Source organism: Staurois parvus, unplaced genomic scaffold (genome assembly GCF_062004578.1).
Source record: "Staurois parvus isolate SC_StPar_1 unplaced genomic scaffold, SC_StPar_1.0 ptg000298l, whole genome shotgun sequence".
NCBI classification, from domain to species: domain Eukaryota; kingdom Metazoa; phylum Chordata; class Amphibia; order Anura; family Ranidae; genus Staurois; species Staurois parvus.
The window spans coordinates 9,571,879-9,597,749 of record NW_028318094.1 but is presented as its reverse complement, the minus strand read 5'-3'; the positions used below and the strand labels follow the sequence as shown (position 1 = coordinate 9,597,749).

Below are 25,871 nucleotides of genomic sequence, written 5' to 3'. Positions count from 1 at the left end.
TTAAGGCCATATCTTCAACTTTTATTGATATTTTTTTCCAAGATATATTTCTTTTAGTCTTCTCTTGTCAATATTTTTTTTGTCCAACCTACAAATGAAATATTATGCTAAATAGTCTTGCATCTCAAAAGGAGAAAAAAAAATCAAAACTCAAAACTAAGGAAAAATAATGGACAACAGGCAAAATGATTCAAACAACTCAGTATATAAAAAACATAAATAAAAAATGTAATGATCAAAAGAGAGGGTTGCCAAAACACATAGAAATGACACAGTGCTTGGATCTTTGTGTTGTAGGAGACGTCAAGCAAGGCAGGTTTTAATCATAAAAAAAAAAGTTTTGTGCCTACAGCGAAAAAAAAATACGGCCATCTCAATTCAAGCATCATTCTGGCTTCTCCCATTTCACATAACAGATAAAATACACAGTAAATACAGTGCATCCTTTAAATTAAACAGTTCACGGTTGACCTTGTTTCTTTGAGAGGTATCTGGAAATAAAAAATGAGAAAGCTACTTAATGTCATAAATGACCAGTGAAATAATTAAAGCTGAAAGTCAGGAAGACATCAAAAGACACAAATTAATGCAGCTCTGTAATAGTACATCCTTAAAAGCTAAGTTCACCTTTAGGAGCATGTTACACCCATATTTAGGGTGCAACACGTAGCATGCTACCATGCACCCACCTCCTGCCATCATCGCTCCCCGCTGTGAGAGTGGGTGGGGGAACGTCTATGTCACTTCTTGAAAACAGCATGGCTGTACAGAGCTCTGTCCACACAGCTATGTCACTCATTCACAGAGATCTGTGAATGATAGATATATACTTAAAAAAATACTACAAGTACTCTCTGACACCACGGCAGATGGACTTGTAATCTTAATGGGCTGTGAGCATACTGCTCAGTAAGCTCATAGTTCATTCTTTCTTCCTCTAGCTTTGTAACTGAAAACCCATACAGGGATATGGGCACAAAGCTGGAGGAAGACTGTGTAGGAGCCTGACAATGCATCCACGAGCTGCTGATCATGAGTGCAATGCTCTGCAGGCTTCAGTAGAAAAAAATTTAATTAAATTAAAAATGCACATTTATTCCCTTCAAAAATAGATGCATTTATTTTATTTTTTTGAAAGGTGAATGTATCCTTAAATTTATTTTTTTCAAACACATGAAGTAAGCACCTAAAGTTGACCTGATATCAACCACTTGCAGCCCCTCTATAGCAGAATTCAGAGAGGGGGAGGCAGGAGTACCAGGAGCCAGTTAGGTGTGTTGCAGTTCCAGTGACATGCTGATAGAAGGAGAGAGCAGAGTCACAGAGAGACAAGCTCATCAGTCTGTATGCGAATCTTACAGCTGGATGGACAGAAATACAAATCCTTTGAGAGGCAAAACGTTTCCATTATATATAGTATACATCTACCAGTTAGGCTGGAGTAGAACATTTAAGTAACTTATTAGCTGGGTTAAATAATATAAATAAGCAAGACTTGCAAAAGAAGAGGGTTTATACTTCCAGGAGCTGTTTCATCTACCAAAGGATATATATTTATGTCCATCCAGTCTTGAGACTTACACAGCACAGTCCTGTCGAGCCAGGCAGAAGATCCGATCTCTTATCAACATGTTCCATGTTAGCATATAAGTACTGCAACACAACTGATCAGCAGTAGTTTGAAGAAAGCTATATGAAAAAAGCCTCCAAAAGAGCAAAGAATGTGCATTCAGCTGACCGCATGCTCCCTGCAAATTGTACATATCCAAAAATTCACACATCAACAATTTACCATATTTATTCAATTAAAAAGAAACACAAAATTGTTAACTTTTTTCCAATATTAAAATGTAATAAAATATATAAGCAAAAACTATAAATCTCAGGGGGGGTTGAGTGGCCAGCCTTGTATGTAGTAGGAAGTGTGCTCAGTGAGCTCTGCTCTGCATCCTATTATCCTGTTTGGCACCTCGTTCTCTGTCTACAACGGCATCTCGGATCCCCAAGGTGTGCTCTGACCCCTCTGCTGTCACTTGGTGCCCCGATTATCCTGATCGGAGATGGCTAAAAGGGGGAAAGAAACTCAGGCCTTGCCTAAGTCAGCTGGACAAAATGGCAGTAACCTGATCCGTGCATCCAAGGAGAAGCAGAGGGAGGCTCCTCAAAAGTTCTTTGCCAGGCCACTCACCAGGGAAACTTCCAAGAAACTACTTTTGGACTCTGCTACTGATTTGGACTTAGACTGTACAGGCTGTACACAGATCCCTCTTGCACTGGCAGACCGAGAGATCCCATCCTGCAGTCCCACAGTGAGTATCCCTCCATCCCAGTCTCAAGGGACACAGCCGGCTGTTTCCATTGCAGATCATCCTGAACCTACCCTTAGAGAAATTTTCTCTGCAGTCTCTACATGCACCTTATCTGTGGCGGTACTTACTGGGGAGGTGAAGGGGATGAGGATAGAATTGACCCTTGTGCATCAAGATATGCAGAAATTGTAGGATTGCACTGCAGCCTTGGAGGGGAGAGTGATTACCCTGAAAGATGATTGGCAACCATTACATAGGGTGTGCGATATGTGCAATCGATCGCTTCTACTAATGCCTCTAGATTGGAAGATTTGTAAAATTGGTTACGCCGCAACAATGTGCGCGCAGTGGGTATCCCGAAGCATGCTGAGGGTAACAATCCTGTAGCCTTTATTGAAACTTGGCTGGCCTCTACCATTGGCAGTGATACATTCTCCCCCATGTTTGCAGTAGAACATGCACAAAGAGTCCCAGCACATGCTCCTCTGGTTGGTGCTCCTCCTCAACCCTTTTTGTTCAGACTCAATTATCAGGACAGAGATACCATTCTCTCCAGGGCCAGAAGCAATGGTAACCTGAAAATTGACAATGCTCAAGTATCCTTATTTCCAGATACCTGACCTTGGGGACCTGGTTGATCCTCGGTGCCTTAAACTCAGCTTAGCAGAATAGCAGGGTATTGCTCTCACATTTCCTTCCCTTTTTGTATCAGATTTTTTTCCCGCTTAAGTTGGGGCTCCTCCCATCTTGGGCTTTCCTTACATTTACCTGCTGCGTGCTTGTCCACAAGACATTGTGCAAACCCCAACCTGTTTTTGGTCCTGAGGGGACCTTCTGGGCTCCTGCCAGTGTCTTCAGTTAATAGTTTTATGGCTCTGTTGGCCTACAAGTCCGTAATAATTTCACTATTCCCTCGTTTTGTTTATGGTTCACCTGGGATGTCTGTGTTTAGTGGAGTGCATGTTGCTGGGTTTATCTTCCCTGCTTCCTGCGGCTGTCCTCCTGGTCACCCTGACCCATGTGATCTGGGTCCCGTCTACTGCCTACCCGCTCATTGCTCCCTTCGGGGGGTGTTATATCTGTCCAGGATTGAGTTATCCTTCATATTTAATAAATATGTGTTATGTCTGTCTCGCATAAAGAACCTTTTTTTATCTTGGAATGTAACGGGCCTGGGAGATAAAACTAAACGGGGTGCTGTATTCCATGTACTTAAACATTTAAAACCATCTGTAGTATGTTTGCAGGAAACCCATTTGAAATCTGACACTGTCGGAACCCTCCGCTCTCATTTATTTCCCATACAATATCATTCTTTCCACTCCACGTTTTTTAGAGGTGTGTGTATCCTCATCTCTAACTCTATTCAATTTGTTCATGTGCAGGAGTGGATGGATGCGGAGGGCAGGTATATTTTCCTACTGTGTACTTTGAATGGGTTTCGCTGCATAGTGGCTGCGGTATATATCCCTCTGCCCTACTCTTCAGAGGTCATTAAATGCCTAGCTCAATTTATGGCCAATCATACTGATGTTCCCCTATTGGCGTTGGGTGATTATAACAGTTGCTTACTCCCTAGCTTGGATAGATTGCCCCTGGGCGGTAGGAGCAGACAACTATCCTCTCAGCCTACCCCATTTTCTAATTTATTGGTGGAACTGAGCCTCCGGGATGTGTGGCAGATGAAGTATCCAACAGCAAAATGTTATTCATGCTTTTCTGCTACTCATGATGGGCTTTCACGCATAGATTTGGGCCTTGGGAACACGACTATCCTGCCATATGTGATTAATGCTGCGTATGAACCCAGGGCTATCTGACCATGTCCCTTTCTGGGTCAAGCTACAGGTGTGTTATATCCACTCTCGTCTGCTGTGGAAGGTGAACCCATTTTGGTTGACACTGTTTCCAGAGTCCGAGTTGATTCCGGGGGAGTTGTCAAGACTTTCTGCAGCAGAATGAAGGCTTGTCCCCGCCAAGAATGGTTTGGGATGCGATGAAGGCCTTCCTGCGGGGCTTGATTATCTGGGAGATTTCAGCGGTTAAGCGTAGATACAGGGAGTGGGAGGAAAAGGTACGTTTAGATGTTCAACAGCGGGAGGTTCAGATGATCCAAGACCCAAGCCCCTGTAACTGCACCTCCTGGAAAGAAGCCCAAACCCTTTATGAATCAGTGCTTACTCAAGTAGCAGATGAGAAGCGATATTTTTTGCAACAAAAATATTTTGAGGAAGGGGAAAGTACGGGGCACCTTCTTGCTCTTGTGGCGAAGTCACAACAAGGAGTGTCCACTGTAGACAAGATTGAGGATGCTGATGGAGTGATCTGCACGAGTCATGAGGAAATCTTGAAGGTTTTTCATCACTTTTATGACGATCTGTATGCTTCTAAAACTATAACTACCCACTCTGAGCTTTTGCAGTTTCTAGACACCTGCACTTTTCCGGTTTTATCGGAGACTGACCAGAGAGAACTGGAGATGCCAATTACTGTTGAGGAGTTATCTGAAGCTTTGGCAGGCACCCCCAGTAATAGATCTCTGGGTTCAGACGGATTTCCATTCTAAATCTATAATAGATACGGTGCGCAACTTCTCCCGACATTACTCAATCCCCTGAATGCTGCCATGGATGGAAATGGTTTGCCCCAATCCATGAATGAAGCTGTTATTATAGTATTATTGAAATCTGGAAAAAAAAATCAATTGAAACCTGATCCCTACCAACCTATTTCCCTTCTGAATACGCATGCTAAATTGTTGGGCCGGGTTCTAGCTACTAGACTGGCGTGGATTATTAGTAATATCGAACATAAAGATCAGTCGGGGTTTATTCTTTCTAGAGCACTGGCTAATAATATTCATAGACTTTTTTTGAATTTGCAAATTCCGAAGGACAATCCTGGGGGGGGGGCCATTTTGACTTTGGATGCGGCCAAGGTATTTGATAGTGTGGAATGGCCTTATCTATGGAAGGTATTGTCTAGATTTGGCTGTGGTCCCAAGTTCATTAGCTAGGTGCGCCTTCTCTATGCGGCCTCTAGTGCCCTAATCTGGGTTAACAGGGATTTGTCAGATTCATTCAGGCTGCAGGAGGGGAACAAGGCAGGGTTGTCCTCTCTCACCCCTTTTGCTCGCTTTATCGTTAGAACCTGTAAAAAATTTTGGTGCGACAATCTCCGGCCATCATCAGTTTTACAAGAGGTGTTCTTTCGGAAAACATATCCCATTATGCAGATAACACACTGTTATATTTGGGCGATACTTCCATATCCTTAGATGCTGTTATGTCCCTTATTGAATGCTTTGGTGGATTTTCCGGCTTTAAAATTAATTGGCATAAATCGGTGTTGATGCCCGTGGATTCTGTAAAACTCCCCCTCCCGGCCTGTGCACAACACATCCAAGTAGTGTCTACATTTAAGTATTTGGGGGTGGTAGTCTCTCCTTATCCTTAGCAGTATATTTCTTTTAACCCTTTACCTCTAATCCATCAGCAGAAATTGAAGTGTAACAGTTGTTGCAAACTCCCTCTGTCGATGGTGGGTAGGGTCAATTAATTAAAATGATTTGGGCCCCGCAACTTCTTTATATTTTTCATAATTCTCCCATATGGATTCCTAAGAAATGGTTTCATCTCATAGAGACCCAGTTTAGGAGTCTTATTTGGAAAGAAGTCGCTAGGATAAAATTGTCTACGTTGTAATATGGCAAGGAGTTGGGGGAGGGGGGGGGGTTGTCAGTTCCTGAGCCCAGACTTTATTTTCTGGTGGCCCAATTGCAGCAACTGGCTGGGGTTAGCCTGATAATACTGATCCCATTATTAGTTTGATTTCTCTTCCTGATCCCACCATTTCGGCTTTCTCATCTTGAGATGGCTCTACCGGTCCTTCCATCCATGGCTCCAACTGCAGACCTCTTGAGGTGCGTCTGGAGTACGGTAGAAGCATCCTTTCATATTACCGGCTTTCTTTCCTGTACTCCCTTGTGGAATAATCCGCAATATGTAGAACTGGCTAAACTGGAGGTCTTTCACGACTGGAGGGATCGAAGTCTAAAATTTGTATATCAGCTGTATTTGGGGGCAATCCTAAAGTCCTTTTCTCAACTGCAAAATGGAATTTACGTTTACACATAAGCATTTTTATAGTGATCTTCAGCTACGCCATGCGATACAGGCTCAGTCTTCACTCTCTAATCTCACAGTGACAGACTCAGTTTTTCTTAAGGATGTCACTCAGGCAACCCATAAGGGCATGATTTCTCAGGTATACTCCCAGCTATTGACTACAGTACAGGATCAAGCTAGTCTCAGGAGCAGGGCGCAGTGGTCCCGGGATACTGAAGAGTTTACTGGAGAGGTCTGGGATGCTGCCCTGGAATTTCTCTTTCTCCCTCTCATAAATTGTCTCAATTGTTTATTCTCCATCAAGCATATAGGACCCCTGTTCAACTGTAGCGGTGGGGCAGGCGGGATTCACCTGATGTCCGAGGTGTAGGGTCCAACAAGGTGATTTCATTGATATGCTCTGGCGTTGCCCTAAGTTACATAGATATTGGAGTGAGGCTCTCCAACTTATTTCTCTAGCATCGCAATATACTGTTCCCCAGGATCCCTTGAATTGTCTGTTGAGGGCACTGGACCAAGAACTGTTCCAACCAGGAGGGTATATTATGGTATTTAGACTTTTATATCTGGCTAGGAAGTTGATAGCAAGATACTGGTCATCATTGGCTCCTCCAATTAGTAAGCAATTGATAGATTATGGTAATTTTTTACTTCCACGGGAGAAACTCACATAACAACATCGCAATGCTTATCGTAAGTTCCAGGAGGTATGGCAGGGTTGGCTGGATACACCTGGGCTCGCCCCTCCTCAATTGAATTGATAGTGGACCAACTTCTTCAGGTATGATATTCTATATCAGGTGTGTGGCTCCACTCCTCCCCCTGGTGGAGTTCATGTGCATCTCCCATTCTTTTTGAGGAGACGTCTCGGGTGAACCAGAGGCTGTTGTTGTGGGTTTTTTTTATTGTTTGAAGACATGTTTTGGGCTTTGTTCCTTTCCCCCCGTTTCTGTTTACATCTGGTCGGGACAGAATAAGACAAAGGAAAAAGCAAGATATTGTCAAGAAAGTTTTGGATCCTTGTGGTCTGTTTTGTTTGATTAACATTTCTGTTAATTACCGGACCTGCGTATCCATGTTGTTCTAAATATAAGTAATCCTGCTGTTGCAGTAATGTGATTGTGGATTCTGTAAGTACTGTTCCATTTTCTCTATTATCTTGACAATAAACGTTGTTTGGATTAAAAAAAACAAAAAACTATACATCTCATGTTACATTTTTCAAATATATTCCATAATGAAACAGAAATAAATTATATAAAACAGAATACAAACCTTTCCCAATGTTTATGATTAAGATCTGATAAATCATCTAATTTAGCAATTTCCTTAAGGTACTGCGATAGCTTCAAAAGCTCTTTATCTTTATCCCGATTTAAATGAGCTTTCATGAAAGGTCTGATCTGTTACCAAGAGAGAGAAAAAAAAAAATCAAGTTATCCACAATATCAACTAGTGGAAAACACCATTCCCCCTGTCAGCTGTAGCATCTTTTGCAGCTTCTGTTCTACAGATATTAAAGTCCAACTTTTCTCTTTTTTGTTTTGGAAAGAGTAATAATTTCTGTAAGACTATTTTTGCTGCCTGCATTCCCAGTATGGGGATTACTCCTTGCTTTCCGTCCTGTGATACCAAGAAATGAGGGGATAGTGTCACAGAAAACAAAAGCTACAATCAAAAATAAAAAAACTGCACAAATTTTCTAAGCCTCCCCTCCTCTTTAGGATTAGAATTTGAGATCCTGTTTCCCAGCATCCCATCAGCAGCCCCAATAATAGCATACTCATCTAGGGAAAGGCACAGAATGATGGGTGTAAGGCAAGTATTGTTTTTACATTGTTTCTGATGTTTTAACTTTAAAAAGCAGTCTTATTTGGGAGGGGGGGGTAAGCTTATAAGCATCCATCCTCCAATACCGATAGTACTGCCATCTACTTTAATTACACATTGGTTTGATCCGAAGCTTTCCCTGGCCGGTAATGGCTGGTGCCCAACCGGCCGGAACTGAAAGTGACAAAGTACTAGTGGTTTCTGGCTTCTTATACCATAGAGATGATCAGGGACGGCCCAGCCCCATGTTCACTCTGATAAGTTTGGCTCACCGGTGGCAGAGAGGCATCGGAGGGTAGCGGGGGGATGGGTCTGTAAAAGCCATCCAGCAGCAAATTAGAATATCATCAAAAAGTTAATTTATTTCAGTAATTCAATTCAAAAAGTAAAAATCATCTGTTATATAGATTCATTACACACAGAGTGATATAATTAAGCATTTCTTTCTTTTAATTTTGATTATTAGGGCTTACAGCTAGTGAAAACCCAAAATCCAGTATCTCAGAAAATTAGAATATTGTGCCCAAGTTCAATATTGTAGACTCATGGTGTCACACTCTTACCAACTAATTAACTCAAAACATCTGTAAAGGTTTCTTGAGCCTTTAGTCTCTAATGCAGGCCATAGACGGTTCATTTATCGGCCGATTTTTTGTCCAAAAGAATAATCGGCCGATTTTTGCGGTTCCTCCTAATTTCTTTTATCGGTCATGCTGGAAAATGTTAGAAAAACTGCCAATTTTCGCAGTCATTGGTGGCAACAGAACAACCGACATTTAGTCGGCCGATAAACAAACCGTCTATGGCCTGCATTAGTCTGATTCAGTAGGTTACACAATCATGGGGAAGACTGCTGACTTGACAGTCCTGAAGAGTACTGTATCCAAGCATATTAATGGAAATTTGAGTGGAAAGAAAAAAAGTGTGGCAGAAAAACCGCAAAAACAGGAATAACTGACCGCAGCCTTGAGAGGATTGTGAAGCAAAGGCCATTAAAGAATTTGCGGGAGATTCACAAGGAATGGACTACAGCTGGTGTCAGTGCTTCAAGAGCCACCACACACAGGACATGGGCTACAATTGTTGCTTTCCTTGTGTCAAGCCACTCTTGAGCTAGAGACATCAGCAACATCTTACCTGGTCTAAGAAGAAAAAGGACTGGACTGTTGCTCAGTAGTCCAAATTTCTCTTTTCCCATGAAAGTAAATTTTGCATTTAATTACGAAATCAAAGTCCCAGAGTCTGGAGGAAGAATGGAGAGGCACAGAATCCAAGTTCCATGAGGTCCAGTGTGAAGTTTCCACAGTCAGTGATGATTCAGGGAGCCATGTCATCTGCTGGTGTTGGTCCACTGTGTTTTAAAAGTCCAAAGTCAGTGCAGCCCTCTACCAGTAAATTCTAGAGCACTTCATACTTCCCTCTGCTGGCCAGCTTTATGGAGATGCTGATTTCATTTTCCAGCAGGACTTGGCACCTGCCCACACTGCCAAAAGTACCAATACCTGGTTTAATGATCATGGTATCACTGTGCTTGATTGGCCAGCAAACTCACCTGACCTAAACCCCATAGAGAATCTGTGGGGTAATGTCAAGAGGAAGATGAGAGACACCAGACCCAATAATGCAGAAGAGCTGAAGGCCGCTATCAAAGCAATGTGGGCTTTCATAACACCTCAGCAGTGCCACAGGCTGATCGCCTCCATACCACGTCGTACTGATGCAGTAATTCATGCAAAAGGAACCCATACTAAGTATTGAGTACATACTATACTGTACATACTTTTTAGTAAGCCAACATTTCTGTATTAAAAATCTTTTTTTTTTTTTTCAAATTTGTTTTATATAATATTCTAACTTTGAGATACTGAATTTTGGGTTTTCACTAGCTGTAGCCATAATCAGCAAAATAAAAGAAAGAAATGCTTGAAATATATCAATCACTCTTTGTGTAATGGATCTATATAATATAGGAGTTTCACTTTTTAAATTGAATCACTGAAATAAATTAACTTTTTGATGATATTGTCATTTACTGAGATGCACCTGTACAAGAGAATCGCAGCTGTAAAAAGCAATACTGGGATGACGCCTGTAGCTGCAGGCATCATCCCAGCATACCACTTGAAACCCGCAATGTATATACAGTGTGTATATACCGTTCGGTCCATATATATTTGGACACAGGCACAATTTTAGGTTTTTTCAGGTATTTACCAATACATATTCAAGATATAGTTATATAATGGATATGGGCTGAAAGTGCACACTCTCGGGTTTAATTTGGAGGGTATGTACATCCAAATTGGAGGAAAGGTATAAGCATTACAGCTCTTAAGAGCAGCCATCCCTCCTTTTTCAAGGGAACAAAAGTAATTGGACAATTGAATCAAAAGCTGTTTCATGGCCAGGCATGGGCTACTCAGTTATTTCAACAATTAAGCATGCAAAAGGTCTGTAGTTGATTCTAAGTGTGGTATTTGCATTTGCAATCTATTGCTGTGAACCTACAACATGCATTCAAAGGAGCTGTCCATGCAAGTGAAAGGCCATTGTAAAGCTTCAAAAATGAAACAAATCCATCAGAGAAATAGCAGCAACATCAGGAGTGGCCAAACCAACAGTTTGGTACATTCTGAGGAAAGAACACACTGGTGAGCTCAGCAACATAAAAAGGCACTTTCAGCCCATATCCATTATATAACTATAGTTTGAATAAGTTTTGGTAAATAGCTGAAAAAAACAAAAAACTTGTGCCTGTGTCCAAATCTTTCCTTTTCCCCTTCACTTATATTAGTTTGGAACAAGCAGCACTTAATTATATGCACTGCTCTGTGTATGCTACAATTCCCACAGTCCATTGTGGAGGGTGGCTACATTCCTACATACAGTGGGACCATGAAGAATGAATGTAACAGGATCACATTTTGATTGAAGCAGCAAAAAAATTTAAAAAATTGTAGGCGGTTGAGAGCATCAAAAAGGTACTGTTATTAAAAATACATGCTTAAACAGAATTTTCTCTTTTATTAAATCAGAGTTTACGGTCACTCTAAGCTCTGCACAAATTTTATGTCTGTTGTCAGGTTTTGATAGTGTTTAGGGTATCACTGTTTCAGCACTGCACAGCAATGCAGTAAGGCCTCTCTCTCAAAGCCCTTGATAGGGCAAGCCTGTCAAGAGATATCATGGTAACTGTCAATTTAATACACTCGAATACATTTTGACCTTCATCACTGAAGTAGTTTGTAACAAAATAAATTTCAGGCAGACTTTCTGAAAGGATAGGTCACATTTAGAAGCATGTTACACCCATATTTAGGGTGCAATATGTACCATGCTCCTATCCATATGCCCTCATGTGACAGCAGGTCCTTTCCCCGCACCTGCTGTCACATTTTGGAAATGGTGCAGCTGTACAGGGCTCCATCCGCACAGCCATGTCATGAGAAAGCTATAAGTGCTCTCTGCCAACGCTGCAGATCGCTTTTACTTCTCAATGAACTGCAAGTGTGCTGATGAGCAGAATGTAGTTCATGCACAAGCCCTGCAGCTTTCAAACTGACAACCCGTATGGAAGGTACGGGCAGAAATATTTCTGACATTGCACACGCGATCTATTGGACACAGGTGCAATGCTCTGCAGACTACTGTGAAAATATAATAAATGCATTTATGTCCTGCAAAAATATGTACATTTTTTATATTTTCACAAAGGTGAACTTGGCCTTTAAAAAGTGCAACATACAAAAACATAATGCAGTTGCTTGTCTAACTTTATAATATTAAGAGAGACTCCTGTATCCCTCCATTTCAATGAGACAAGAATGAATTTCCATAATAAATGTCACTCACCTTTAAGCCATTCTGGGGATTCATCAAGAAATTTCTCCCTATATCATCGAACATTATAGTATTTTTTTTACTGTAAAATTCAAGATATTTTCCCCAAATAACTCCAAGAGGCTTTACCTATTTAAAACAAAGAAAAATGTTATATAGAAAGGACTGATTCTGTTGCCACAATGTAAGTTCCTAAAACAAGTACCCATAGCACTTGCCGTAAGTAAACTACTTAATAAGCTAAATCAGTTGACAGATAAAAAAGGACACCACAGGTTGTACAATTCTGATGGCCAGTCAAGCAATTCTGATCTGAATGGCCATAACCTACAGCTAGTATTTACCAGAAAAGAGGGTTATTACCTTAACATAAACAAGCAATGTTTTATACATGGCTAAAAAAAAAACAAACAGCTGCCAAGCTAAATACTCTGTAGATGCTAAACACACAGGCAATGTTTAATTTTCTAAACTTTAAAATGATAAGTTCACCTTTGGTAACATGTCACACCTATGTCCAGGGTGTAACCCCCCCCAGCTTGCATGTTATGACAGCAAGTTGGGAAGTCTCCATCCTGTTAGCTGTCACAATTTTTTTTAAAAATGTGGCCTTACAGGGCTCCACCTGGTTGCGTCATTCATTCACAGTATTTTGTGACTGGGAAAACTAGAAACTACAAGTTCCGACAGCCTTCCAGCACTCAACAGAGCCATGGTAGTTCCTTGACTTTTCCTATCAGTGTGTATCTGTTTGCCCATACGAGGCACAAGCATGCATATACACTGACAGGCCTGCAGGAGTCCTGCATGGCACCAGCGATATGAAAAAAAAAAAAAAAAAAGTGCACTTATTATTTGTTAAAAAGGTGAACTTATCCTTCAATCTACAAAAAAAAAAAAAAAAAAAAAATCACAGGTTTCAGTAAACATTTTCAAATCGTCTACATAAAGAATGGTAGCTGATGGTAGCTTTAAAAGTGAAAATATGCTGTGCCCATGCAAAGCAATAGGCTCACTTAACTTCGGGCAATTGTTTAGACTCAACTTTACTTCACGTCTAAATATGTAGCAATGTGACTCATTGCCACATGACAGTGCTGGTGTTTGTGATTGCCCACTTAGGCACTCAGTGCTGTCACATGGGGTGACGAGAAAGACCTCACAGCTCTGTGAAAACTGCATGACACAACATTTCAGTTTGCATGGGGCTTCTTCCCAGGTGAATTAAAGGAATGCGTGAGCAACTGTGGGAGTCATTAACCTGGATTTGTTGACCTGCCCTGCATGGCAGTACCACCTGCTACAGCCAGCCCTTCTATTGACCCATTACTATGATCAGTGCCCCACTGGCCAATAGGAGTGAGCAAACTTCAGCACTATCAAGAACTGCCAGAATGTCTCAATATTTTCAGCCATAAAATCTGGGTCCCAGAGGCTCCTACATGTGCCAGAATTTTATAGCTGCATAAGTTTTGTTTTTTTTTTTCTAAGAAGACTGAAAATCATTATGCACCTGCATATGCACTCATAGGTTCACTTGCTGGATAAAAGGCTCCGCAGAGAAGTGTGACAGAAAAACACAGCATAAATGGATAATCCCAAAGCAAAGAAAGGACTTACATCAATAAGACCTCTTCTGGGTGTGTGGACAGTAATCATGGCTGCACTATCCAACATAAAAGTGATCTTATAATTGGCATTTGTGCTGACGCCCAATTCCTAGAGAAAAAGAACATTGTAATGAGCAAGCAGATAAGTCTTTAGTGCCTCAAAAAAAAAATTAATAATGTCAAAGGCACATCAATAAGACACCACATTTTTTTTTTTTTAATGAAGACACATTGGTACAGATCACCCATGACAACCAGGAAAATCTGAAAAATAGGTGGGACTATGAGGACACAGCAAAGTGTATAATCAATAAAGGACCAGTCAACCCAAAACTAACATTTTTGTCGTCAAACATTTGAGTATCCACACAAAGAAAATTAGCCAGCATTAAGGCCAGTTCACACTACAAAAATGCACTCCGGATGCATGTTTGCTTACAGTTCACACCACACGCAGTTCCGGTGCAGTTTGCCATGTTCCAGTATGGTTCTGTGCAGAAAAAAAAATGCAGCATGTTCTACTTTTTTTTCTGCACCGGAAACTGACTGCACTAGTGTGAACTAGGGCCACTGGAATACATGGAAAACACTGTACATGCATTTTTGATCCAGAAAAAAAAAAAAAAAAGCACACTGAACTGCATCTAGTGTGAACTAACCCTGAATATTTTTTTTTCTTTATTACAGGTCATGTGACTGCTTCACTGGGCATTGCACGGCCTGGCCTGGACCAAGCTGCAGCACATCACCCTGATGTCACCAGTAAACACTCCTCCAAACTGCCCTGTATTCAATGGCAGTGCTAGCAAGGCTCTCAGGAGCTGCCAGAATGCTTTTAGTGAACTAGCAGTGCTCGAGTTTCTGGGTCTAGAAATCTGTTACGGTAATTATCAGGGTTTTCTCATTTATTTTACAGACACACAACGATGGGTGGAAACAAAATGCCCAGGTGATGGAACAGTGTTATTATGGCAGAGAAATATCCAAGACCCCCAGACCCCAGCTACAACTAAAATATTACTGTTGAGCGTACTGTAAATTAAAAAGGGGTTTGAAAGGGAACTAATAACTAAGAACAAGAAAATATGTCAAATTACAAATACAACATTTCAAACAGAAATGGTTATAAACATGAGCAGGTTCTACTTACCTTCATTTTGGCTTCAATCCATTTCATGCTGGTTGCCGCTAGTGAAAAAAAAATGAAAATCAAATCTGGGTTTATGCAGACAGACATTAAAGGATAAGTTCATTTTTGTAAACAAAGTAATAAATTCACATTTTTTGCACGTAAAAAAACGTGCATTTATTATTTTGTTTTATTAGGAGACTGTAAAGCATTGCATCCACGATCAGCAGATCACAAGTGCAATCTCAGGCTCCTGCAGACTGTCAGTGTATCTGTCTGCTCGTACATTGTATGGGCAGGCAGTTACGGAATGACAGGAAGCATCAATGAACTACCTAGAGTGCTCATCAGCGCCCTACCAGTTCATTGAGAACTACAAACTGTCAGCTGCAAAGGCTGATGGTAGTTGTAATACTCCCATTCACAGAACTCTGTGAAAGAATGACACAGCCGGGTGTGTGGAGCTGTCACAACGTGGGATGTGAGAGCTGCTGCATCAGTAACATGATACACCCTGAATACGGGCGTAACATGTAACGTGGTAGGAAAGGTGAACTTATCCTTTAGCCAGGCTGCCCTAACATAGCCTGCACTGGCCTGTACTCCGTGCGCCCAGAGGGGATCCCTTGCAGATGATTACAGGGTTAATTGTACTCCATAAATACAAAGTATATGCAAGTGCTTGGCTGTTTTACTAAGCACAGTGCAATGCATGTATTGAGATACCCCACACCATGTTTAGTAAAACAACTATAGGCATTTGAACACTACCCTACTGCTGCCTATATGGTCAACAGGTAAGGAAGGGGCCACGTCGTTTGCATATATAGCAACCCAATGCAAGCAGGCTTTGGGCAACTTAATAAACGGTCCTCAACATGAGCACTAGTGGTACTGTAATGTAACTTTTGTGCATTTTGCAGTGTGATGAAGTCTGCAAACACAGCAGTTTTTTTTACATGCAGATCCTGCCAGTAGACCAGTTATTTTTCCCAATTCCTAACTGGCACTGTTAATCTAATACAGTGTCAGTTACAGTTTGGACAAACCATATAACATTGTCAAGGATGATTGCAACTGCCAGCTTTTATTCATGTGGTTTAAACATTGTAAAACAAAAAAAGAAAGAAAACACACAAAATCAGTTACTGTAACTGCTTACAAGGCATTATCTAGAATTGGGTTTCTAGGGCGAATTCAGCGCTTTACCACTGCAACAGCTCTTCGTTGCCAGCTGTGCTGTGGGGCAGAGTGAAGCTTTATTTAAACATACACTTCATTCACTGTCGTGCAATGTGATGTGCTGCGCTGCCTGACATTGCTGTCTGATTCAGGCCAATGTGATGTGATAAAATGCAGTATGTCTGCAATTTAGCGGTGATAGGTTGTGTTGCAGTGTCAATGGGACCCATAGGAAACAATTGTTTCCTGTGTGTTCCTGAGGTGACACAACGCATGGTGGAACATCTGTTACCGATTATAGTGTGAATTTGTCCTAAAAATGTTTGTTACTTACTTAAAGTCCATTTAAAAACTACATGCCCATTTCGGACTATTCCGTACACAAAGTGACAATGCAGCTGTGCAATTTTAATGCAGAACAAAAAAGTGGAAAAATAACTAAACTTAAGCAAATCATAGACGATGCAATTTTCTTTCCTGCCGCTATGGATGTTGATGTGGGAATCCCTCCAGATGAACTATTGTGTGCTGCTGGCAGGGAAACTCCCCTGCCCACAGAACACAATGATTACTGCTGGCGTCAGTAATCGCATGCAAAAACAAAAAAACTCAAAACAGACTGGCTGAAGTAGATCGATAAATAGACTTTGGTACAACCAGCCTGCCCAGAGATGGATCGAATTTCAGTGGGTCCCTGCTGAACTGACTGAGATTCAATCCATCTATAACTGGCTTCACCTACTCAAAGGACTACCAGGTAATGAACTACATATGTCTTGGGGGACTCAGAAATATAAAAATTGCTGAATTAACTCTTCTGACAGATTGCATTGTGTCAGTTTTTGTCTATAGTCCAAATCTAAAGTCAAATAACAAACTTGACAGACAGGTAACCAGCCTTTTGAGATAAGGTCAGCAATTACAGCCTCCAAAATTAAACATAAATCCCAATAAATCTGAGACAAAAAGCTGATCTTACTTCAGTAAAGTAGATTTTCAGAAAATAATTTGACTGTCCAGTTTCTAATTTAAATTATTTTTTCCATTAAAAGTCTCACAGAAGATAGAAGAAAAAAAAGACGGTGCAAAAAGGCATCTTAGGGACATGAAATAGTTTGGAACAACTTACACCATATTACTATGTCATAATCTTCATAGGCAGATGTAAGAAATTCATGTAGATATGGTCTCATGAGCTCTAAGCCAGTTTCTGCGCAGGACCGATGATCTAAAACAGCCCAAGAAAGAGAAGTAGAAATGCAGGATTGTAAGCAAATATGACGTAAAGCAACACCATCACAAATAATAGTCAGACCTTACGGTGGGTTACTGAGGCCACAGAAGTAGATTGCTGATGTGGGGTGGAGGGTATTCTCTGAGGCTCAGAAAATTGCATCTGAATAAAGAGTTTAGGAACCTCAAAAGCACTTGACAGAGAGATGCAATCCATCTCTAAAAGGAATGAATGATAAAATAAGGAAGAGGCATACTAACCAAACAGAGTGTAGTCAACATCTAAAACCAGCAGCTTCTTCCCCTCTCTTGGAGGATTAAGGATTTCCACTTTGTATTCTTTGACACGGCGTGAAATCTTAGCCAGATTTTCCTCTCTGCAATTAATTACAGTTAGCAATGGTTTTATGTGAAGGAATTCATGGTCAGACTTTGAGTCCCACCATTTATCAATGCTGGGGGCAGAGGCTGCTTACGTGACTGCATTGTTTAGGCTGAGTTGGCATCTTGGGAAGAGGGGGGTTTCTCTGTTTGGGATCCTGACTATTACAAATAACTACAAGTGACTGAGCCAGACAGCATCTATCCAGATTAAAGTTTTCTGTTTTGGTTGGCTGGAGCTACTTACAAAAGTAAACCTGTGCTTACTTTGAAGCTTCAAAAGATGTGTACAGTAAGCACTTGAAGATGCCAGGATAAGCTGTCCGGACATATTGTCACAAACCCTGTACAAATACCTGTGAGCACCAAAATGGAGAATACGCTTAATATAAGAACAGTGACATCAAAATCTGAAGTTATGATTGGCCCCATCCCCAGCTTTTTAATATTAGACTATTATCGTGATGGACAGCTTCCCTGCCAACAGTGGAGAACAAGAGATGAAAGAACCAATTATGAAGCAAAGGCTTTGTTTGCATTTTAGAACAGGTTTCATATTACAACCATAGAGTATAACATAAAACAAGGTCACATTCCCCCCCAATTCCTACATTCATAATCACCTCTTAAAGTAGAACTAACGGCAAAACTCTTTTTCATTTTGGAAAGCGTAAAAGACCCTTGTCAGTTGTTTTTTTGCCATCTGTGTTCCATTGGGGAGATACCCCCTCATTTCCTGTTCCATAGCCTAAACAGAAAGCTCAAGAAAATCCCTCTAAAGTAAGGGAATTCCTGGTCATCACCAGAACTAAATGTCCTCATTGGAAGATTTCACCTTTATTACTGTTCAGGGTCCAACTCAAAATTTGGGATTTGCTTTCACTTTCACTAATAACGGTAAATAGGACAAGCAGAGAAGCTGAATTTCATTTATGGGACACAGCTCAGACAGCAATAAAAACCTGACAGGTGTTCTAATCCCTCTCCGCTCTATGCAAAACTAATAAATAAATTTGGCCTTTAGTCATACTTTAAAATGGTTGTAAACCCTTACATATACTCAGTAAAGTGACTGGCATCATGTGATACACAGAGATGAAAACAAATGCTCCTACTTAAGTTGTTCCTGTTTATCTACAACCGTCCGTCCCTGCATCCAAAGTGCAGAATTTACACAGGATCTTTCAGCTCTAAAAGGCAGGGGTTGGAGAACTGAAGTTACATTAGTGAGGAGAGCTCTGAGAGCTGATTGGAGGGAAGGGACACAATCCCCTGCACAAAGAAAAAGAACTGAGGTTGTTAATCAGCTGGAGAACCCTACCCTGTCACCAGTTTTCTCTTGGCTTCAGGAAAACTCATCAGAAGCGACTCACTTCATGTCTGAGGACTACAACCACTTTAACTAATTCACTGGGCTCTTCTTCCAGCAAAATTATGTTTTGATTTGGTATTGCCATTCATGGCTCTGCAACTGTAGTCCACTATTTACTTCCTCCAACCCCCTAACTGTAGGTCAGTACCTCTTTATGGACCTGGGACTGAGGGAAGACTATGCAGAAGCCTGTGAATTGCACTCGCAATGGTTTCCAGACTCTAGTGCAAACATTTATGAAATGTACTTTTTTTATTATTGCGGGTGAATTTGCATTGCAAAAGGTGGACTATTCCTTTAAAATCCATGCTTTATGTATAGTTCTCCAGAAAATAAAAAAGGGGAAGGAGCTTAATGGTTAAGTCCAGGTTTTACACCATGATTCATGATACACCCATATTTAGGGTGTAACATGAAACATGGTATAAAACTCTATCCCCAAAACCCACACTGCCCCCTTTCCAGAATCATGGGGTATATCCTCTAGGGCAGTGGTCATTAAATGGTGGACCGCGGTCCGGAACCGAAGGACAGTCCCATACGGACCGCAGCCATGCCACCACCGGGTGCCCTTCCTCGGGGCTGCCGGGCATAAGATGACCGGGCCGCACAGAGGGAGGTAAGCGGCGACCGCAGTCTGGACGAAACTACTACAGACAGCGGCCGCCACTCACCTCCCGCTGTGCGGCTATGCCTAAAGCAGGGCCGACAGGAGGAGCGGAAGTGACAGCTCCAGTGACAAGCAGGAAATGCCACTGACACGGACACCTCCTCGGCCGGCTGCTGCACTGAAGGGACAACGGTGGCATTTCCTCTTCACCCGCCGGCACGCTGTGACAGGTCTGTAGCGCTGTCTCTGCTGGACGGGCTGTCTCTTTGCTGGACTGGGCTGTCTCTTTGCCCAGTTGGGTCCAGCAAAGAGACAACCCAATCCAGCAAAGAGACCTCCCTGTCAAGCAAAGAGACATCCCATCTTTGCTATATATTTGCTGTGTTGTGTTAAGGTGCGCTGTGATGTAAAGGGGTGCTGTGATGTAAAGGGAAAGGAGGACACTGAAAGGTATGCTAAAGATCATAATGTACCAGGGAAGTGTGATGTGTAATATCGAGAACGAGGTTCGGACCTCTGCTGGAAGGAAATTTTGCTGACCGGACCTCCGTAAATTTTAATTCAAGACCCCTGCTCTAGGGTAATCCTGTTATTGTTTACATTTAGTATAATTGTAAAAGGCTCTATCCACGCAGCCTCATCTTTCAGGTCTGTTTTCTTTACATTCATTTACTGCAAGTCCCATCTGCCACTGTGACAAATGGGACTTTCAGAAAGTGTGTCAGAAATATCTCCTCATTCACTGCTCGGTAACCTGTGCACTGCACCCATGATGCACTGATTGTGGTTTTCAAAGCTATGCAGGCCCCAATGCAAAAATTTAGTTAAACGCATAATTTTTATTTGTGTAAGCGTTGATGCATTTATTAAACTTCTGCAAAAGGTGGACAATGCCTTTAATCAGAGTGACATTTTTAAGCTCTTTGAAGTGAAACTCATTACAGGGAGTAGTCTGAGCAGGGCATGATGAGAGGAAAAAAAACTTTTGGAGGAGACCGACATTGGAAGGCGGTATATTTCTTTCTGGAGTTCAAGGAATGATAGCTTGTATACAACGCTGCAGAATCAGCCACACATATGTGTAGCTCTGCCTCTTGATGACTGGTAGCTTTACACTTATAGGTTTAACCAACAAGGCAGAGCAAAACCTAGGATGATGCATAAAGAGCAGTATATTATTAAAAAATAAATTAAAAAAAAAGAGAGAAGACAGATTGAATATAGAGTTCTGAGGTCTGTTTGGCTGCTATTGTTACTGTCCTTTGTCCATCATAATTGGGCTTTTGCACTGCCTCAGTGTGATAGGCGCTTTTCATTCTCATTTTTACATAGCTGTCATATCATAAGTTCCAGTAAAATACGATTATATTAATATTAAAATCAATGAATGTTGCCAACAGTGTTATAATCTAAACTTTTACAGTAATAGAACACCACTTGCAATTAGGATATAGAGCTGTCACATGCAAACAACAAGACTCACCGATTTTCCACCTCCACCACCTCCTCTTCAATGTCAAAGTCATTTATAACATCATCATTTTCTGGGGGTGGTGCCATCACTTCTTCCTGCACAGATGTAACAAAAGATTACATTTAAACGATACGAGAAAAAGGCAGTAAAAGCATTGAAATATAATACTCAAATATAGTGAATGTTTGGTGCAATGCATCACCTACCCTTGGTAGATCAAAAGTGTTCCACCAAGAAAATGACCAATCGTTTTATCTCTCTTTCAGTGTGTGTTTGTGTCATTTTTGCTGGCTTATTTCCAGTTATGTTTTCCTTATAGTATTACACATAGAAAATGTAGCTTGCATTACCAAACTCTCCTCACGTGTCCCCATCATCATAATCTTGGTATTTGGCTTCAGCTTTAGAACACCCAGTTTTACATCATTTTCTGCTGGCTTGCCTGTTGAAGACATTGAATGAAACAAAATTACTGATTATGCTCTATATAGACACATATTATTATAAGGGGTTCTCAAATGTTCTCCACTTCAGATGATAGTCTGGCCTTTGCATGTCATAATTAGTCCAAGTCCTATAACTAAAGATATTGGTAGATCGCCTTCGGTACAACCAAGGTGCCCATACATAGAATGAAATTCGTTCCATCCCTGCTGAACTGGCCAAATTTCTATCCATGTATGGCTGGCTTAAGTTGTTTTGAGGGTCAGTACAGGGCCAGCATTAAAACCAGACTGATAAGGTGTTGAGGTGGTTCAAAATTAGCTCTGGTGTCCACATAGGTATAGCTTCGTCACTCCTTACCAAGACTGCAAAACATCATTAATGTAATATTAAGCCTTCAGCTTTTCTAAGCACTTTCAGCAGCTGATTTAATCACTTATGGAGTATGCATCTTCTTTATCTTTTAATCCTTGCCTATGTTCCTGTTTAAGCTGATGTTATGATGCCTCTGCCCCAGGTTTCCTGTTTCAGGATTGCTTCCTTTATCCAGCAACATCTCAGAGCCAAGCTTGCATGCAGTGACTGGAGTTATATATCACTACACCAAGGTGATCAACCTGTGACCCATGACCTCACGCTCTGGGATGGTGGATCGGCAAGCCCAGATTAACGGGTTGCTTACCCACCATTCCAGAGCATCATGGAGCTGGCACCAGCCACGGAAGAAGCAGGAGCCGCATAAGCCAATGCTTCTGTAACGCCAGCTCCTGTCCCAGGTGGAGAGATACCACATGCACTTCAGCTGGGACTAGCAGCCTGGAGAGAGATACCAGCAGAAGCTGGAAGAGGAAAAGGTCACTGTATTAAAACATCACATATATTGCACAATTGCAACTGGCATATTAGCACTTATAAAAAAAGGGCTATTAGGCTGCTTTCAGACTGATGCGCTGGGGCTTATCTGCACCGCGGGTGCAGCACAGTATACCTGCAGCTTTCGTGTGGGTTAGCTGCACTGAATCAAAGATTTCTATTAAATCTTGCAGGGTGGTGAGCTTTCTGAAAGAGCACCAAAACTCCTGAATGTAGGAATTTTGGTGAGTTTTCAGAAAGTGCACCATACCTGCAAGATATAATAGAAGCCTACTGCAAAGCTCAGTTAACCCACAAAAAAAGGTGCACTGAGATGCACCCACAGTGTGAGTAAGTTGGCTTCTGCTCCTCTCCTTACCATGGGCATTCAGTGGCTGCAGGGGAAAATATTCATTATGATATTCAAATTAAAAAAAATTTAAATTCTGAATCATTTCATTTCATTGTGGCCCACAACCGGTTACCAAATCACTTAAGTGGCCCTCACTCTTTAAAATTTTGAGCACCCCTGCGCAACACAGTTTGCATCAATAGAAACACACAGCCCCATAACATTGGATGGCAAGACACTCCCCTGCTCCAGGTTAACAGTCTGATGCCAGAGTGCACAGTCTGTTAACTCTTTCCTGTAAAGACCAGAAGTTCAGGAAAGCAGCACTGACAGAGCAGTAGCCAGCAACATTGAAAGTTTTAAATTGAAGGTAGGGATTTTAAAAAATGGTTAAATGGAGAAATTTAATTTTATTGTGCTCAATGTCTTAAACTAAAACATACGGAGGGTTTAATACTACTTTAAAGCTGAATTCTAGGAAGTCCAAGCAGCTGAAAGATCTCTCCTGGGCTTATCTCTATTATTTAAACCTGACAGACTTATTGCTCTGCTGTAGACTTGGGGTTGTGAGAGAGCAGAAGGGCACACAGAGCAGCTATGCCCTCCCATCCCCTCTGCTACCGATTTAGAGATGCCTTTTTAATTTGTGAAGGTGTTCACATAATGGCTTGTGATTGGGCAGGAGGAGGGGAGGGGCAAGCATAGCAGCTACACCAACTCTCCTGTTTAAGATGCACAGCTCTGAAGGATCAGCGTCATTACCCTTCCGAACTACAGCAATTCTTCATGCGATTTGAGAGTTTCAAATCGCATCACAAGTTGAACCCTATTGTCCGCAATGGAAGCAGTCATATTGGTGAGATTCCAACTCCGTTGGAGTCGCATCGATTAGAAAGTACTTTGTACACTAATTTCTGCAAGTTCAGGTGCGACTTGTATAGACATCTGTGCATGAAATCGCCTTCAAGTTGCACCTGAAGTTGGACTGACATCCGACTTTGAAATTGTGCAAATTCAAGTGAAGTCACACTATTTCAAAGTCGGATTCGGTGTGCCTGAAGACTAAAACTTACAGTGTTTCAGTGTTTTTGCTTTCCATAAATTATATTTCTTACTTGCAATGTTGCTAGAAAATGTGACTATTTTAGAGGAGTCAATTTCCTAGCACAGACCTTCTACCTCCTTGAAAATCATCGCCCTTTCCTATTCTAGGAGTGATTAAAGCGGCGTTCCGGCCCCCGCCACCTCCCAAAAATAAAAAAATTCAAAGTCAGCAGCTACAAATATTGTAGCTGTTGACTTTCAATAGTAGGGCACTTACCTGTCCAGGCATCCAGCAGTGTCCTCACCCTGAGCTGATTCTTCAGTCAGCTGTCGGGTGCTGGCGCTGCCATCTTGACTAAGGGAAACTAGCAGTGAACCGCTGGTTTCCTACTGCGCATGCACAAAGCGTGCTGTGCTTTGTGAATGGGCTGCAGTCCGGTCTGAGACCTCGGAAGTGTCCCAGAGGGTTGTGGGGGAGATGGGGGTGCAAAACTCATGACTCAGTTCACCGCAGCGAACTCAGCTGGAGGTGGGAACCTGTCAAAACCAGGTACCTGCTCCCCACTCCCCCCCCCCCCACAAGGTGCCAAAGGTGGCAGTGGAAGGGGGGGCAGAAAAGAAGAGCTTCCACTTTTGGGTGGAACTCTGCTTTAAGTACTGTCTGTGCTGACCCAGCTCCACTAATCCTCTCTTCACCTCCCTAAATAAGCTATGATACAGCTGCTGGAAAAATAGCAAAGGGGAACACTAGAGTGACAGATCTGAGCCTGCTGGGGATGCTGACATTACATCGCAGATGGTGGCACCCAGCAGCAGTCTTGGGGCTTTTGGATGTCTATACAATGGAGGCTTTACAAGTAAATAACATGAATTAAACACAATCTATGCACATAGAATCCTATGGGATGATCTGAGTTGAAATGAATGGTCTAATGACAGGTTCTCTTTAACTGAAGAACTTTTCTTGAGCCCCAGAGCCCTGAGGTGTGCAGAGCAGACTCTGGGTGCCTGTCCTGTGGGTAATAGGTGATGCAGGGCAATGGGAGCCAGCTTTCCAGCTCACCCTTGTATTTGAGTCCCAGCAGCTTCTGCCTCTCTGGCAGCACCCCGGTCAGGCTCTTGAGGGAATGCTTCAGGTCCAGCACTGTGTCCTCCTCGGACAGAGCAGACAAAGGGAACTCCTGGCCGCTCCATTTGATGATCAGTGACAGGCTCATGGCTTTGCTAGCAGCCTCGGCGGCCATTGCTGGCGGCTTTCCCTTCCTGGAACGTTACACCATCAAAGCCCGGCCACCGCCATTGACAGCCGGCAAGACACAACAACACACCGACACAAACCGGACGTGACGTGAGGGCGACGTGTTAGTGCGTCAGTGGCTGCGCTGCTAAGGTGCCCTGGCAACGCTTCCGGGTTCCGGGCTTTGCTGCCAAGCACAAGGTGGCTACCCTACTGTAAACGAGCCTGCAGTGGGAGAAAACGTGGGCTGCCTTTTTTAAATGTGTCCTTCTCCTGACTGTACACCTACCAATGGTTAACCACTCGCCTGCCAGCCACCTTCACCCTCTTCCTGCCCAGGCCAATTTTCAGCACTGTCTCACTTTGACTATTGTGCGGTCATGCAACACTGTACCCAAAAACATTTTTAGACATATAGAGCTTTCTTTTGGTGGTATTTAATCACCACTGGGGTTTTTATTTTTTGCTAAACAAACGAAAAAAGACCAAACATTTTGAAAAAAAAAAATTTTATCTTATGCGGGCCATAGACTTGCGATAAAATGGACGAATTTTCAGCTGATAAAAAAATCGGGCAATATTTGGATTGTTAGTGGGGAAATTTGTTGTCCGTTTTTCGTGATTTTGAGACTTAAAAAATCGCCCCTGCTGGAAAATCGTCGGCCGATTTTGTCGTTCGGATGATTTGTGCGGCAATTATGGACAAATCGGCCGACCTTTTTGCTGATTTAAAAAAAAAATAGAATATGAAGAAAAAGAAGAAATAGAATATCAAGAAAGAATATGAATAAGAAGAAGAAAAATAAATAGAATATGAAGAAATAGAATATCAAGAGAAAAAGAAA

The 25,871-nt window shown here is 41.9% G+C and overlaps 1 protein-coding gene across 1 annotated transcript; it reads right to left on the bottom strand.

Annotated features, from left to right (window-relative positions):
* Window positions 1–25,153, bottom strand: UBLCP1 (ubiquitin like domain containing CTD phosphatase 1). Its single transcript, XM_089682860.1, has 10 exons — window positions 24,853–25,153; window positions 21,448–21,539; window positions 21,107–21,192; window positions 17,522–17,637; window positions 17,157–17,255; window positions 14,867–14,904; window positions 13,727–13,825; window positions 12,119–12,235; window positions 7,712–7,839; window positions 1–491 (listed from the first exon to the last, which is right to left on the bottom strand). The coding sequence occupies exons 1-10, from the start codon at window positions 25,031–25,033 to the stop codon at window positions 461–463; spliced, it is 987 nt and encodes a 328-aa protein (XP_089538986.1). The 5' UTR covers window positions 25,034–25,153; the 3' UTR covers window positions 1–460.
* Window positions 25,154–25,871: the final 718 nt, after the last annotated feature.